The sequence below is a fragment of the Neomonachus schauinslandi genome, chromosome 10, assembly GCF_002201575.2.
Source record: "Neomonachus schauinslandi chromosome 10, ASM220157v2, whole genome shotgun sequence".
Taxonomy (NCBI): domain Eukaryota; kingdom Metazoa; phylum Chordata; class Mammalia; order Carnivora; family Phocidae; genus Neomonachus; species Neomonachus schauinslandi.
In genome coordinates this window covers 128244716-128260978 of record NC_058412.1, presented here as the reverse complement: position 1 = coordinate 128260978, position 16263 = coordinate 128244716, and the positions used below count along the sequence as shown (strand labels likewise).

The 16263-nt window shown below is 47.4% G+C and overlaps 1 protein-coding gene across 2 annotated transcripts in view; it reads left to right on the top strand.

The window, feature by feature from the left end:
- ATP9A (ATPase phospholipid transporting 9A (putative)) overlaps positions 1-16263 on the top strand; it is a 132380-nt gene that overhangs the window by 59390 nt on the left and 56727 nt on the right. For both annotated transcript variants that reach the window (XM_044919103.1, XM_021685903.2), the window contains exons 8-13: positions 318-398; positions 1191-1266; positions 9410-9486; positions 10068-10228; positions 12225-12367; positions 13378-13490. In XM_044919103.1, the coding sequence (XP_044775038.1) occupies positions 318-398; positions 1191-1266; positions 9410-9486; positions 10068-10228; positions 12225-12367; positions 13378-13490 (651 nt within the window). The remainder of the gene's footprint in view (positions 1-317; positions 399-1190; positions 1267-9409; positions 9487-10067; positions 10229-12224; positions 12368-13377; positions 13491-16263) is intronic.

Genomic DNA, 16263 nt, shown 5'->3' with positions numbered 1-16263 from the left:
TACAACCAGCTCTTGGTCACTGCAGTGGAGCAGAAGGGGGACCTCGGCCGTCAGCCAGTTTGGGAAGCATGGGGTGAACACAGATAAACAGGCATCTTCACTGTGGGGTCTGCAGGGTGTCGTGGGATAGCATGTGGAGTGATTCCTAAACTTACTTAATAGAAAATTTTTTCTTCTTCTTCCACCTGCCCTATACTTTTGAGAGCCTGCTTGCTGTTTGGGAGATAGAGTTGCTTTTGAAAAATCGGGGGGGCCTCCCAAAATCTTTTTAATCATGAACTTCGTTTTAACTCCAAAATGTTACCTCTGTTGAACAGGATCTCCTTCAGATTCGATCATACATCTATGCAGAAGAGCCAAATATCGACATTCACAACTTTGTGGGAACTTTTACCAGAGTAAGTAGGCTTAGCTGACTGTGCGATCCTGCCTTACTGAGAGCACGTGCTAGTGACGGAGACCTACAGAGAAGCGTTGACAGGTCTTTGTCAGGGGGTAGCTTTGCTCCAGGGAGGGGTGAGGTTCCCCTAAGAAGCCCCACCTTGAAAGCTGACATAGTGTTTCTCAGTGAGGTTGGCACAGCGGGGATTTTCTCCAGGCCTCTGAACAGCTTGAATTACCTGACAGCGTAGAGCCGAGTGGTGTTAGAATTAACGGGAACTCTGTGGTGTGAAGGCAGGTACTCTTTCTGTCCCCTTCGGACACGTTCATGACCTCTTCTACCCACACAAGTCCCGGCTGGCATTGTTAACAATTTTTAAGCCACTTCCCAACTATTCAGTGTAGAAATTAAATTTGGATTTCAATTATTTGAAGAATCTGGGACAGTAGATTTATAGAACCCACATTAAATTCACGGTCTCTTTCTAGAAGCCATAGGACTGGCCAGCAAAGGGCCGTTTGTGTTTGATTTGCATCTGCATTTTAGCTCTTGCCTTCTAAGACATGTCTTCAGTTTTAGAAGCCTGTCCTTCTTCAGTCACAAACCAGTCTTTTCACGAATGGCCCTGGGAATGAAAACCACGCCGAGGATGGTAGCTTAGGAGCTTGTCCTTTTTCTCCTGGCTGAACTGGGGGCTTCCAAATAGGGGTCATCCTCTCTTCCTGTCTTGGGAAGAGCAGGCTGGAGACAGCATGTGGATTCTGCCAGAACCTCGGTGGATAAATGCGTGTCCGTTGGTCTTTTGCAGGAAGACAGCGACCCTCCGATCAGCGAGAGCTTGAGCATAGAGAACACACTCTGGGCTGGTACTGTCATCGCGTCGGGTAAGGGCTCCCTTTCTGAGGAATGTGTTAGCAATTTGAAAAGGAAAGAAAATCCTTTTGTATAATTAGAATAATCATCTGTCAGTTGGGAAAATTAGCCATCGGTCATATGGTGTTTTCCACTTGCTCCTGCCCCTCCAGGGAATTTTGCTGACATCTGATTGCCCCTCGGACGCTTGTGGACGTCTCTAAGAGAAGCTGCTCCGGCCGGTGCGCTTTTCGGCAGTGTCCACTCTGGGAATAGCCCTTAATTGCCACCTGAGATTGACATTCTAATCTCTCCCAGAAACTGGGCCAGCCTGGATGTTCTGGCCGGAAGTTGTGTCCATGGGGGCTGCCGAGCCAGTCCTGCCGGTCTTGGCCCCTCACCCCCACCCCCGTGCACAGGAAAGGGCCGTGGGCCTGAGTTGGAGCCTTGGTGTTTAAAACGCTGAGGTGATGTGGAAATTGGTGTCTTTTACTTTTTGAACCCTGGGGTGAAACGGACCTGAAGAGGTTCCAGGGGCTGAGCAGTGTCTGCGGTAGCAGTGCTTGGTAGCAGTGGGGTGCCACCAGGCTGTCTGGCACCTCATTGAGCCCTTTATGTGCATTACCCATTTCACTGACCCCTCCCAACATCACCGTGAGGGCAGCTGCCAGTATTATCCATTCTGCAGATGAGGAAATCGAGGCTCAGTGAGGCTGAGTAACTTGCCCAAGGTCACACAGCACACAGCACGTAAAAGGCAGAGCTGGGACTTGAACCCAGGCACTCTGCTCCAGAAGCAGAACATATTGTGCAGCTATTGTTACTGTACTATATTACATATATTATGTAACAGTATATACTGTTATTAACATGTAATTACACTACTGCCAACTTCCTGTCTCTACTGTTGGAGGATCACTTTTTCCCTCTCCGAGCACATTTCCCTCCTGCCAACCTGTTTTTTTGTGCTTGATGCTGCTTTGTGGCTCTTCAGTACAACAGGTGCTCAGGATTCTGTGGCTAGGAAAGTGACTGACCAGCACAGACCAGCACAAACTAAATGCAGGGCCGCCTTGTTTACCGTCCACAGACGAACCGCTTAATGCAAACGGACACTCATGAGCGCTAGTGAGAAATGGGTCCTTAAGGGTCTGCTCGGTCCTGAGGCCACGCCCACTGCCGGGCCACACCCACCAGCCCCTGCGGCAGCCCTTCGCCTCCAGCCTCTCCCCTGCCACGTGTCCACCCATGTCTCTCAGAACTGGTTACTCTTCCCAGTTTTTCTCCCCTTTGAAGTCATTTATTAACAAGTAATTATTCCTTTTAATCTTTAATAATTTGAGAGAAAAATAAGGAGTGTGTTTTGATTTGCATTTCCTAGATTGCCTGGAAGGTTGGCTTTCCTTGTGGTCTCTCTGGTCTCTTCCTTTGTCCCTTACTTTTTGTACCCACTAGCTGTTTTTTCTCTTTCTGTTATTCGTTTGTGAGAGTTCCCCATTTCTGGTTTTTGAAACGATTTTATGGTGTATTTCATATGCAGGAGTTTCATAGTGTTACTGTTCTTGTCTGGTGATAGAGGGTATCTTGTTATTGTTTTCTTTGTTTCGTTGTGAATAGAGGAAACATCTTTCTACACATAAGACATTTCTTAATGTTTTGGTCCGTCTACTTTCTGTTTCTTATTGACTTGTAAGCATGCTTCATAGCAGAGAGAATATCAAACTGTCATCTCGTACGTGACGCAGATCTCTTTTCAAAGTTTATTGTTTGTTTTTTGTTTTTGTCTTTGATGTGCTTTGTTTGGTTGTTCCAGATAGAAAATCTAAATATTGATGTTATCCACATTTCCATAGAAACGGAATTCCTAGGGCAAAGGGTATATACATTTTACATTTTGGTTCACCCAGTAAACTTCCTCTTCTTCTAAATCACACTCCTGATGATCTGACCTTATATGTACATCCTAGCTAACACTGTCTTCTGTTTGACTTTTTAATTTCTGCCCATTTGATAGCCGTTGAATAAATATCTAACTTATTGATTTGCCTTTTAAAAGTTATTTGTGGGGGTGCCTGGCTGGCTCAGGTGGTGGAACATGTGACTCTTGATCTTGGGGTTGTGGGTTTGAGCCCCATGTTGAGTACAGAGATTACTTAAAAAAAAAAAATCTTTTTCTTTCTTTCTTTTTTTTTTTTTTAAGATTTTTATTTATTTGTTTGAGAGAAGCTGGGGCGGGGAGGCAGAGGGAGAGAGAGAGAATCCCAAAGACTCTGCACTGAGTGCAGAGCCACATGTAGGGGCTTGATCTCACAACCTCGAGATCATGACCTAAGCCGAAACCAAGAGTCAGATACTTAGATGACTGCGCCACCCAGGCGTCCCAAAAATAGAATCTTAAAAAAAAAAAGTTATTGGTGAAGTCAGATTTTTTTTAATGTTTTTTCTTCTTTTGCATTTTTTATTTGCATTTTTAAAATGTATATGTGAATTGCCAGTTTATGCCCTATGCCCATTTTTTTCAGGGTTGATGGGTTCATTTAAAAAATGATTTCTGGGGCACTTGGGTGGCTCAGTAGGTAAAGCGTCTGCCTTCCGCTCAGGTCATGATCTCAGGGTTCTGGGATCCAGTCCTATACTGGGCTCCTTGCTCAGCAGGGAATCTGCTTCTCCCTTTGCCCCTTCCCCCTGCTCATGCTCTCTCAAATAAATAAAATCTTTTTTAAAAAAGATTTTATTTATTTATTTGACAGGGAGAGAGAGAGAGAGAGAGCAAGAGAGGGGACACAAGCAGGGGGAGTGGGAGAGGGAGAAGCAGGCTTCCCGTTGAGCAGGGAGCCAGACGCGGGGCTCGATCCCAGGACCCTGGGATCATGATCTGAGTCGAAGGCAGATGCTTAACGACTGAGCCACCCAGGCGCCCCTAAATAAATAAAATCTTAAAAAAAATTTTTTAAAGTGATTTCTAAGAACTCTATATCCTAAGAATAGCATTCTTCTGTTTCTTACCTTAATTGCAATTACTGTCTCCCAGTTGATCTCATTTGTATTTTGGCACAAAAATTTTAAATTTTTTTTTTTTTTAAAGATTTTATTTATTTATTTGACAGAGAGACACAGCGAGAGAGGGAACACAAGCAGGGGGAGTGGGAGAGGGAGAAGCAGGCTTCCCGTAGAGCAGGGAGCCCGATGCGGGGCTCGATCCCAGGACCCTGGGATCATGACCTGAGCCGAAGGCAGACGCTTAATGACTGAGCCACCCAGGCGCCCCCAAAATTTTAAATTTTTATATCCTCAAACCTGTTGATTTTTTTTTTCTTTATGTTTCTGGTTTTTGTTACATGCTGAGAAAATCTTACCTGCTTTAAAATGAGAAAAATACACTGATGTTTTCTTGGAGTGTTTATATAGTTTCATATTAAAATATTTGAATTCATGGAGCGAAGTTAGGAAAACTTACTGGCAGAGGGGCCTTACCTCGGCTCCAGCCCGAAGCTCCCGACCCTTGTGCCCAGTCTGTGCGTGTGGCCCCGTGTCCAGAGCGCCCGCGAGGACTGGAGGTGTGTGAAAGGAGAAAGCGCACACTTTGGGGTGGGGAACAGCAGGTGGAATAGGGGGTGTGCGCAGAGGTCAGAACACGAGGGGCTGGAACTCCCCACGTCGTGCTGTATCTGGCACACGCAGAGCTGGAAGCTCAGGGCGCCCGGGATGTGCCCATCTCCTCGCCAGGCTGTAACGTGAATGGTCATTCCTTGCAGGCACGTGTCCTTCTTCTTCTTCCTTTTTATTGAAAGATAGCACGTATACGGAAAGTAACCAAATCCCAAACATAGCACCAGTGCTCTGATCAGTAATCAGGGTTTTGTCAGCCCCCCAGTGGTCGGTCCCCCAGCTGCCTTCCAGTACCCTCCCCACAGCTACCTTTTTAAAAAAGATTATTTATTTATTTGAGAGAGAGAGCAGAGCTAGTGAGAGAGAACACGAGGGGGGAGGGGCATGGGGGCGGAGAAGCAGGCTCCCTGCTGGGCAGGGAGCTGGGTGCATGTGGGCAGGGGCCAGGTGGGGCTCTATCCCAGGACCCCGAGATCATGACCAGAGCAGAAGGCAGATGCTTAACCGACTGAGCCACCCAGGCGCCCCAAAGGTAACAGCTGCATTGATTCCTGATAGCTTTGAGTTGTTTGGTTAGGCACTTGTTTTAACAATATTAACATTTTAGTAATAAATTCACATGCACATGTCTGTCTGGTGTTTATTCTGGTGATTTTCTTCTCTCCTGCCTGCTTCTTCCATGCAGCAAAAAAACAACAACACAAAAAACCTTTTATTTTTTTGAAAATTTTTTTAAAGAATTTTTTAAATTTCATTTTAAGTATAATCTACTCCCCAGAGTGAGGCTCGAACTCACGACCCTTAGATCAAGAGTTGCATGTTCTTGATCTGACTGAGCCAGCCAGACCCCCCTCCCCAGAAAACTTCTCTTGAGCGTCTATGTGATGCTGCCCTGCTCTGTTGCTAGGTCCTGGAGCTGCAGTGGCCTGCCGGAAAATCCTTGTCTCCACCCTTGTGGCGTTTGTAGTTTACTCTAAACTTAATACAAATTACAGAGGAGATGGGAGGAAATGGGGGCAGTTCTCTGAAATCCCTCTGAAACCAGTATAAAGGGAAGCGATTTAAGTGGCCATGTGGAGAATTCTGAGGTGGAGGGCCCTGTCAGCCTTAATCTCAGAGATGAACAGTAATGAGTCTTTTATTTATCAGGCTGTTTTTATTTACGAAGTGTTTTGCTGCCATTTTCTTGTTTTGGTCTCACAACATTAAATGGGGATTTAATGGAATGAAGAATGGAGTCTCAGAGAGGTTAAGCAGCTTGCCTAAGGTCACACAGCCTAGGAGGTCCTCTTCTGGGAGGCAGAGAGTGGAAAACAGGTTGGGATCTTGAAGATGGGAGAAAAGATTTCAAAGTGTGATTGGTGATGTGGGAAGAGAGAGAGAGCAGTGATTCCAGTGATCGGGTGGCATTACAGATTGGCATTACAATCTGCCAAGTCCTCCAGTGGGCGTAGGTTTTGGAGTGAGTCTGAGAAGCTGGACATTTACTGTTTCCTCAGCTGGCCTCAGTTTCCCCTGCTTCTCAGTGAGGAGTCCTCTGCATTCTGATTCTAATGCACGCATGAAGTTATATACAAGCCATTTCCTCCTGGTGCTCCACTCAAGAAACAGCCATCGTTAGTCATCTTAATTCTGTGAGATTTCACTTCTCTGTTCTCTTTATAATCTAACTCCTGTGTTTTGGTCACTCAGCTGTTATCACTTGAAAGTTTAAAAAAATGAAAAAGCTTCCCAGGCAGTGCCTAGGGTCCAGCTGCCTTGGCTGGCATCAACCTAGAGAGGACGCGGTTATCATGGCAACCCAACCCAGTGCTGCTAGGCTGAGTGGTCACTGGGGTGAGATAGGGAAGGGATGGGGGGCTGCCTGGGGGCTTGGCAGAGTGGGTGGCCCCGGTGTTATGGGGCCCCGTTCTTCTCAGACTCTCCAGTTGGTTGTGCGGCTGCCTCCCCCGACCCCAGTCCACAGCAGATAAGCCTCTGGCCCTGCTGTCGCCCTGCGCACCTTGCCACATGGGTTTGATCATGTCCAGCTGGTCTAGGCCCTGTTCAGTGGGACTCGTCCCGCGGTCGCACGCTTGAATGTCACAGCAGTGTCTACTGCTGTAAACGTTTCTGAAAGCTTACTCTTGGGGGTAGCATTTATCTTGTCGCAGACAGGGACAAAGGGGTCACAGAGTAGGCCCTGACCCGAGGACCGTGCTGTCGTGGAGAGTTAGGGAGAACTTGGTGTGACACCCGACCACAGCATTCTGACTTGGAGAAACCAGCTGGCCGAGGATTCTGCAGTTTGCCCACTGCAGAGGGCGGGAGGGGGGGACATCGGAGCTGACAGCATGGGAAGTGGGGGGCAGACAGGCTTGGGTCACGAGGTCTTGAAGGGATGGATTGGGCTGCGTGGGGACCAGGATGAGCCGAGAGCTTGCCCCTGGATAAAGGGAGTGCCCGTGCCTGACACCTGCTGGTAATATGGACCCAGTGTCACCAGATGTCCTGATTCCCCAGGAGAAGCCAGAATGCTCAATTTTTTATATGAAAGTTCCTGTATTTAAAAGATGGCGATGAATTCAAAACCCTTGAAGCCCAGTATAGAACAAACCAGTGCACGTGTGTGGTTTTTCTCTTGGTGACTGTGGCTGGTGTTTAGATATTATGGGAGTGGTTTTGGCCTTGAGCTCAGGCAGGCACTGGGGAGAAGGGCCGTTTTCATTTCAGCCTTGGAAGGCCTCATGGTTGGCCGGTGCCGGTGGAGGACCTGTTCAGGGACCCTTGTTATCAGCACCCTCTTGAACCCTGGACCTCGGCGACCGAGACCGACCACATCTGTGCAGGACCCATCTGCCAAGGAGCCAGCAAGTGAGCTCTCCCGGCTTGCCATCTGCTGAGCCTGCCTGGAAGGGACTGCACTGTGTGCATTAAGCATGGAGCGGCGACTTTAGTGTCTCCTCCCGGGGCTTTGTCGGGGAGACACAGTCCTAGCTCTTCCTCTGGGCTTGGGCTCTGTTTGAAGCTCTCTGAGGTTTTGCATCTCCCTCTGAGGGAGGAGAGTTGAGGTGTTCCTTGTTCCTAGCAGAGACCAGATTGCTTGTGTTCCTGGCACCCTCCCTGAGAGCTTGGTGGGGCTGGCCCCTTCTCAGGGTTCAGGCTCCTGCTCAGGTGTCCTGAACTCAGAGACTGCTTCTCTGACCCATACCAACCAGCAGGCTTCTTCAGCTCCTTTCAGTCTGTTCCTCCGCCTGATTTTCACGATGGCACCTGCCGCCGTCTGTGATTACCTGTTTCTCGTTTCCTCCTTCATCATCTGTCTTCCCCACTGTGTTGAGCGTTTTCGTGGCATACACTGAAAAGGGGAGACAGGTAAATGTTTAATAGATATTACCAGTTTCACCCCAAAACAGACTGTTCCCCTTTACACTCCAGCCAACAGCATGTTACGACAGGGCCCATTTCTCCGCCTCTTGGCGGAGACGCTGGATGTTATCAATCTGTGGAATTTTTGTTGTTGAGATAGGGATAAAAGTGGCTTATTTTGCATTTTTATTTTTATTTTTTTTATTTTTTTATTTTTTTTAAGATTTTAATTTATTTGCGAGAGAGAGAATGAGAGACAGAGAGCATGAGAGGGAGGAGGGTCAGAGGGAGAAGCAGACTCCCTGCTGAGCAGGGAGCCTGATGTGGGACTCGATCCCGGGACTCCAGGATCATGACCTGAGCCGAAGGCAGTCGCTTAACCAACTGAGCCACCCAGGCGCCCTTATTTTGCATTTTTAAAAAAGATTTTATTTATTTATTTGACAGAGCGCTAGAGAGCACAAGTAGGCAGGGAGGCAGGCAGAGGGAGAGGGAGAAGCAGGCTCATCGCTGAGCAGGGAGCCGGATGTGGGGCTCGGTCCCAGGACCCTGGGATCATGACCTGAGCGGAAGGCAGACGCTTAACCAACTGAGCCACCCAGGCGCCCCTTATTTTGCATTTCTTTGATTATTCACAAAGTTGAGCATCTTTTCTCATGTTAACTGGCCTTTTGTGTTTCTTCTATAAATTGTTGACTTTTAGAAAGATTGATAAGCGGGGGGTGGGGGAGGTGTGAGAAGGGGTGGGGAAGTTCTCAGGAAAGAATGGTCATCTGGACAGATAACCCCCAAGTATTCTAGTTAGACACAGAATCAGCAGGAAGAAGGCTCTAATAAGAAGAGTGTGTTCGTAAGTTTCCATAATAGTGTGTGAAGATAGGAATGTTCTAAGCACCTCTGGAAGGCTCTGAGGGCGGAGGCATGAAGGACAGACCTCCACCCCCCCCCCCCCCCCAGGGGACACCATAGACCCTCGCTGAGCAGTAGACCTTTTAGCAACAATAATGGTGCTCTGTATCTTCGCAGTGACTACCGAGCACTTGAAACTGTGTGAAAGTGGAGGGAAGGTGGGGAACTGGATATACTACTTTCTGTTGAATTTAAATTGTATTGAAATTGAAATGGCAGCCTGTGGCCAGTAGCTACCGTGCTGGTCCTTGTGGCCTTGGATCATCGTCTGTGTTAACATTTCTTTGCGTTGCGCTTTTCCCGTTTCAGGTACTGTTGTGGGTGTTGTTCTTTACACGGGCAGAGAACTCCGGAGTGTCATGAACACTTCAAATCCTCGAAGTAAGGTGTGTACGTGGTCAGAGGATGATGCCTTTCCTTGTCACAACTTTCTGACTTGATGGAGTTTGATGATTGGTGTTGGTGGGCGAGGAGCTAGCTTTAAAGACAGGAACACCTAACACTGTTATTTTATTTATATAGACTTACTGTCTTTTCATTTTTTTTTAAAGATTTTTTTTTTTTTATTTCATTTGAGGGAGAGAGAGAGAGAGCACAAGCAGGGGGAGTGGGGGAGAGAGAAGCACACTCCCCGCTGAGCAGGGAGCCTGATGCGGGGCTCAATTCCCAGACCCTGAGATCATGACCTGAGCTGAAGGCAGACGCTTCACCAACTGAGCCACCCAGGCGCCCTTGTCTTCTTAATTGTTAAAAAAAAAAAAAAAAAATTAGAATTCTTTGAGGTCCCTTGGATGTCTGTTAGGAACCCCAGTCCCTGGAGCCCAGTGTTCTCAGCCAAAGATACAGGGATTGATGGGTCCCACTGTCTCACCTGGGGGGCAGGTGTTCTTGAGTGAGGGACCAGTTCTCCAGGTGGGCGCCGGGGTGCACCAGCTAATCACAAGCTCCCCTGTGCATCGTCCCACAGATTGGCCTGTTTGACCTGGAAGTGAACTGCCTCACCAAGATCCTCTTTGGTGCTTTGGTGGTGGTGTCACTGGTCATGGTCGCCCTTCAGCACTTTGCTGGGCGTTGGTACCTCCAGATCATCCGCTTCCTCCTCTTGTTTTCCAACATCATTCCCATCAGGTAAGCCGAGAATGAGCCATGACGTTTTCTTCTCTTTACTCGTGGTCCCTTTGAAGAACGATGATGGAGAGTAGTCAGGAATGTCAGCCCTGCTCTGTGGCTCCAGCAGGGGAAGTGCAGTTCGTCCCTGAACCAACCTTTCCTGAATTCATCTTCCCTCAAAAGATCTTGCCTTGCCTGCACTGTGCCAGGGATGCCATTTAGAGCCCATCTCATCTGCCGGCTCACGAGGTTGGTGGTGGCCGCCGGGACGCTGTGTTGAGACAGATCCTGGGCTCGGGTCTGCGCTCAAAGGGAAGTACGGTGATTGATGAGCAGTGGTGGCTCGTACCACCTGTTTGCCTGCCTTCCGTGGAGGCTGAATAAATGCTCTTAGAAAAATGATACAAGTAATTGTCATAGTAGGGAAGAACAGAGATTCACAGTGGCAAAAGAATAAGATCAGAATCACCTCTCATCTCACAACTAAGTGAGAGGTGCTCTTAATATTTTGGCATATATTTTTTCTCAGCTGCTTTCTATTTTAAAGTGGGATTCTTTCTGCTTTACGTAAAATCTACCTTTTTTTTTTTTTTTACAGAGAGATGTGTTGCAGATAACTTTGCCCGTCAAATATACTGGTACCCCAATATATTTTAGAACTGACCTATTATATATTCCAGGTCTAACTATTTAGCTCTGTATTGTTGGGGACTTGTTTTTACTTTCCCCCGTAATTGATGTTTAGTAAATCATTATTAAAATAAATCATTTTTTTTCCTGAAGCTTGTAGTGCTTATAATCTCTATCTTAAACTCGATATGTTGCCTTATAATTTGTCTTGCTCTTTGGGTATTTATATCATCCCAGCTAGAATTTATGTTTTTCTGAGGAGAGGGATTGTAGTTTTGGTACTGCAGTGTCCCTAGAACAGGGGAATTGGACCCCTAGCAAGTGTGGTGTAGATCATCGTTTCAAAGAAAAATACATCTGCTCTATCACCAGCGAAAAAGTGTTTGTGGTGTAACGTTAAGTGAAGTTGTAATCTTTAAAGTTCTGTCTACAACGTGATTGAAAATCAGTGAGTTGAATCTTCCTGTGGCCAATGGCTGGCCAGTAAAATAGTAGGCAGTTTGGTTAATTTATAGGAGTATGAATGAATTTGATGTTCTTTTGATTTTATTTTTTGCAATAAAATAATATTTCAAGATGAATAGAGTACATGTAATGGAATATCATTCAGCCTTAAGAAGGAATGAAATTCAGACCCACAGTACAACAGGGATGAGCCCTGAAGATGTTACGCTGGGTGACATCAGCTGGTCCCAGAAGGACAAATGCTGTATGAGTCTCCCCACGTGAGGTCCCTAGAGCAGTCAAGTTCAGAGAGACAGAGAGTGGTGGGTGCCAGGGGCTGGAGGAAGGGGACAGTGGGGAGTTGTTGTTTAATGGTTATGGGATTTCAGTTTGGGAAGATACAATGTTCTGGAGAGGGATGGTTGCACAACAGTGTGATTATACTTAATGCCACTGAGCTGCACACCTAATGGTTTCTCTCTTTTTTAATAGATTTATTTATTTGAGAGAGAGAAAGAGGGAGAATGTGGGGTGGGGAAGAGGGGAGAGGGAGGAGCAGAGTCCCGGCTGATCTGATGTGGGGTTTGATCCCAGGGTCCTGGGATCATGACCTGAGCCGAAGGCAGAAGCTTAACCCACTGAGCCACCCAGCTGCCCCCATTTTCAGTATTTTAAAAGCATTTTAGACTTCCATTGTTTTATTTTAGTCCAAAACAACATAGCTTCGTGGAAGTGATGATTTGGTCAGTGAGATATCTGAGAGTGCTGTTGATTCATTGAATCTGTGGATCTGGCCTCAAGGCTGTGTGGCTACGGGGAGGGTTTCCAAATGTTGTGGCACCTCTGATGTGTTTTGGGGTCCTTGCTGTCTGCAAACAGACACACAAGGAGCCTCGAGGATATCCTGTTAACCTGGTGTTTGCTCTGGTGTTCTGACTAGCCTGCGTGTGAACCTGGACATGGGCAAGATTGTGTACAGCTGGGTGATTCGGAGGGACTCGAAAATCCCCGGGACCGTGGTTCGTTCCAGCACCATCCCTGAGCAGCTGGGGAGGATTTCTTACTTACTCACGGACAAGACAGGTGAGCTGTTTTCGGGGCCTTCCCAGGCTTCACGGTGAGGGGAGGTGCTTGGATTCTCTTTCTGGAGATGTTAGAGATGGATGCTTACTGCTGTTTTATTCTCTTCACCTTTTGATGAATGTTGATTCTTTGGTGATAATGCTGGTGATGATTGTCCTCACCATCAAGCAGCAAAACCTTACACGGTACTAATTATGTGCAAAGCACTTTTCTGGGTGTTCATAGAGGGTTGTTTAGTTAATCCTCAACCTCATCTTGTGAGGTAGGCATTTTAATCCCCATTTTACAGATGAGGAAATGAGGCATGGGGAGGTTGACTGCCTTGTGAGAAGCACAGGGTGACAGAAACAGGCTTCGAGCTTGGGCAGTCTGGCTTCGAGTCCTCATCACTGCACCCCAAAACACTGCTCCACAACTTACCATCAGAGTGGCTAAGAGCAAGGACGGGGGGGAGTGGGGACACCTGGGGTTAAGCTTCCTCTCTACCGCTTAGTGACCGTGGGACAAAAGTGAGTCTGTTGCAAAGATCTGGGGTGGCTCACCACATCAGAGAAAAATGAGGTTTCAGGAAGGAACAGAACCAGAAAATTTCTGGGTATGTCAGCATCAGAACCCCTGGGATAGTCGCTGTAGGACTCTCTCACTGGGGTGAGAGATTCAGATTCAGAATCTCAAGATTCAGATTTCTTCCAGACAGAATCTAGTGTAAGTCATGTGCCACTATCTCGGCTGCTGGAATGAGTCAGGCGCCCTGCCTGACCCTCCCTCTAGACCATCCCAAGGAATGAGGGTGGTCATTTCCCCCATGGAAACCCAGGATGCCATTTTCCAAAGAAAAGGAGTTAGATTCCGGCAGACCAAATCAATACCGCAGACATCTCCCCAACAGGCGCAGTGCTGAAACCTGTGTATGACGTAGAGTAGTAAACGCTCAGAAAACGAGAGCCGTCCTTCGTGTTACTAGAAGCCCCAGGATGTAGGCAGAGTTACTCATCTGTCTTGTGTTGCAGGAACTCTTACCCAGAATGAGATGGTTTTCAAACGGCTCCATCTGGGCACCGTGGCCTATGGCCTGGACTCAATGGATGAAGTACAGAGCCACATATTTAGTATTTATACCCAGGTAAAACCTTCTGTTTTGATACCTGAAACAATTCTTTTGCATTTATTAGCACCTGTATTGAGATATTCTTCCTAATACTGTACAGTTCCCCCATTTAAAGGGTACAATTCAGTGGTCTTTGGTGTATTCACAGAGTTGTATAACTATCACCGTAATCAATTTTGTTTTCATCACCCAAAAAAGAGACCCCATCCCTATTAGCCGTCATTCCCTGTTCCTCCCCAACCACCTCCCCTTCCAAACCCAGGGCAACTACCAGTCCTTTATGTTTTGATTAAAATTGCAGTTGAGATCCTTCCCCCACCCCCATATTCCTCATTCCCAGAGTTACCTTGCTCTACTGAAATGCTTATGAATATTGGGAAAAACCTAAGAGAAACTTGTTTGCCAATAACTAGTACGAAAAACAGCTTTGGGAGCCCACTGGTTAGCTTTACTGCTCTTCCCTGGTTAGAAGCCAAAGCAGTAGTCATGAGTGATCTGCTCATGAAAAACTGTCACTGATGAGCTTCAGTTTCTCGTCTGCTTTCAACTCCGTGGTCACATGGAAGGGATAATTTGTCAGAGGTGGCCTACAACTTCTCTGCTCTCACATTTGTTTCCACAAGGTTTTTCAAGATCAATCCTTTTTCAGAGAAAGATATTACTGGAAAGTGTCCTAATATTCCTAAAAAGTTATACCCGTGAGTCCCTACCTTGGCTACTCAGAACCACTAGTGATATTTTAAAAACAAAATGGAACAAAAACCAAAGGAAGGACGTTGACTTGGGCCTCTTACCTGAGGGGTTCCGATTCATTAGGATTAGGGGAGAGCTGGGTTCTTTGTTTCAAAATGAAGATGACACACAGACAGGTGCCTTGGTAATTCTGAGACACATCAGGGCTGACGGACCAGCCACACGTTGTGGCACTTGTCTGGAGATGAGAATAAAGAGGCCACGTTTTGCTTAAATTTGTCAAAATAGATGATGATTCAGGTGTCAGAAGACCAGTTAGAAATGCGAAGGAACTATTTCCCAATAAGGGATAGAGGTAGAACTCCTGAATACTTCACGCCATGGTTACATTGGACGTTTAGTTTTCTGGAACATTCACTGGTAGGCACGCCCGGACTTCTAGGGTTATCTCCTGAAAATGGCAGAGCAGTGAAAACAGTTTGGAAGTTGGAGTGAATTTTAAATGGAGGACAGTTAATTTGATCCCTGTAAAGTGAAATACCTATAATTCTTCTAGGCTCCCTGAGTTCAGCATTTGTGGCTTGTCTCCAAACGGATCCTTGGACTGTTTTCAAAGATATACTTTAGGACTCTTAAAAACTCACGAGGACTTCGTTGGACAGGAAGGAAAAGCCACATCCAGCCTCCTGTCCCTTCCTCTGACCCATCAGCCCCCACAGCTCTGTACTGGCCCCCGTGTGTCCCTCTCTAGGCGGTCCCTTCCTCCCCCAGCTTCCATCGCCCCCGCCAGTGGCCCCCGTCTCTCTCTGTGGCCCCAACCTGGAGCTTTAGCCTGGAAGTTACCTGCATGCTTGGCTGCTTACGGATCCTAAGGACAATGTACCTACAGTCCTTTCTTCCCGCATCCACTAATCTGCTTCTCTTCCAGAGGCTCTTGTCTTAGTAAGTGCCCCCGCCCCCCGCCCGCCCATTGCTCCCTCCAAGGATTTGAGAAACGCCCCCTCCTTCCCCATCCCTTCAGTCCCAGGCCCTCGGGGATGTCTGCTCCCACCCGATCATGTGTTAGGCCTTTTGTCTTCATCTCTTCTCACTCGCTAGGCCAAAAGTACACTCTCCCTTTCCTGGCTGTCTACACACATCCCCCCCACCCTCCCTACCCTGCACAGTTTCCCTGCTGTTCTTGGGAGCATGGGGTGCCCCTTATACTGTTAACTCCGTCTTGGGGCTGAGACTGCCCCGTACTCCAGGAGCGGCCTGCGTCCCCACCGCACCCCTCCTGTTATTCACCCTCCTCCGCTCACTCCTTCGGCGCTTAGGGCAGGGTGAGCTGCCTTGTTTCTGTGACTCTTCCCTCTGCACCCTTGACCCCAGATGCCTTCCGGGCCCCACCCGAGGGGGTCCCCTGTGTGGGCTGTCCAGCTCACCAGCACCTGGCTGAACCCCCCTTCCTCCAGTCCTCTTCTCAGCCCTGCTGGCCGGCTGATGATTGTACCCACCAGCTTCACAGCCAGGGTGTGTGCCCCGCTCCCCAGCAGGAGACACCCCCTTGCCCATTTGGGTGGTGTTTTTAAGAGCTTGTGGTGTTTACAGAAACCATTCCTTCTCAGGATATTTGCACAGCTCAGCTTTTATGGTCCATTTTTGCTTTAGCACAGATAACACTCTTTGTCAAGCATTACAAGTCAGAAAAGGACATTTCTTACCGTGAACGCTACTCCATACCCCTTCCTTAGCGGAAGCTCATAAATTCATTTACCCATCCTGGCCTTGGATTTAAAATAGTGTTACAGGGTTGGGTCATCTCGAGGCTAGTGTGAGCTCAGAGTTACAGTACCCGCTCACCCCAGCGAGGTGTGTGCATTCTTCTCTCACGCCATCTAAAAATCCTACAGTGAACATGTGAATACGTTTGTGATGAGGCTTTCAGAGGCTTTCCCAGGTTTTTAAAACAGCTTTATGGAGGTGTAGCTTACCTATCATAAAATGCATCTCTGTTAAGTGTCCGAGTCAGTGATTTTTTAGTAAAGTTACAGAGCTGTGGAACCATTACCACGACCCCAAAAAGATTCCCCCGAGCTTCTACAGTCATTCACTT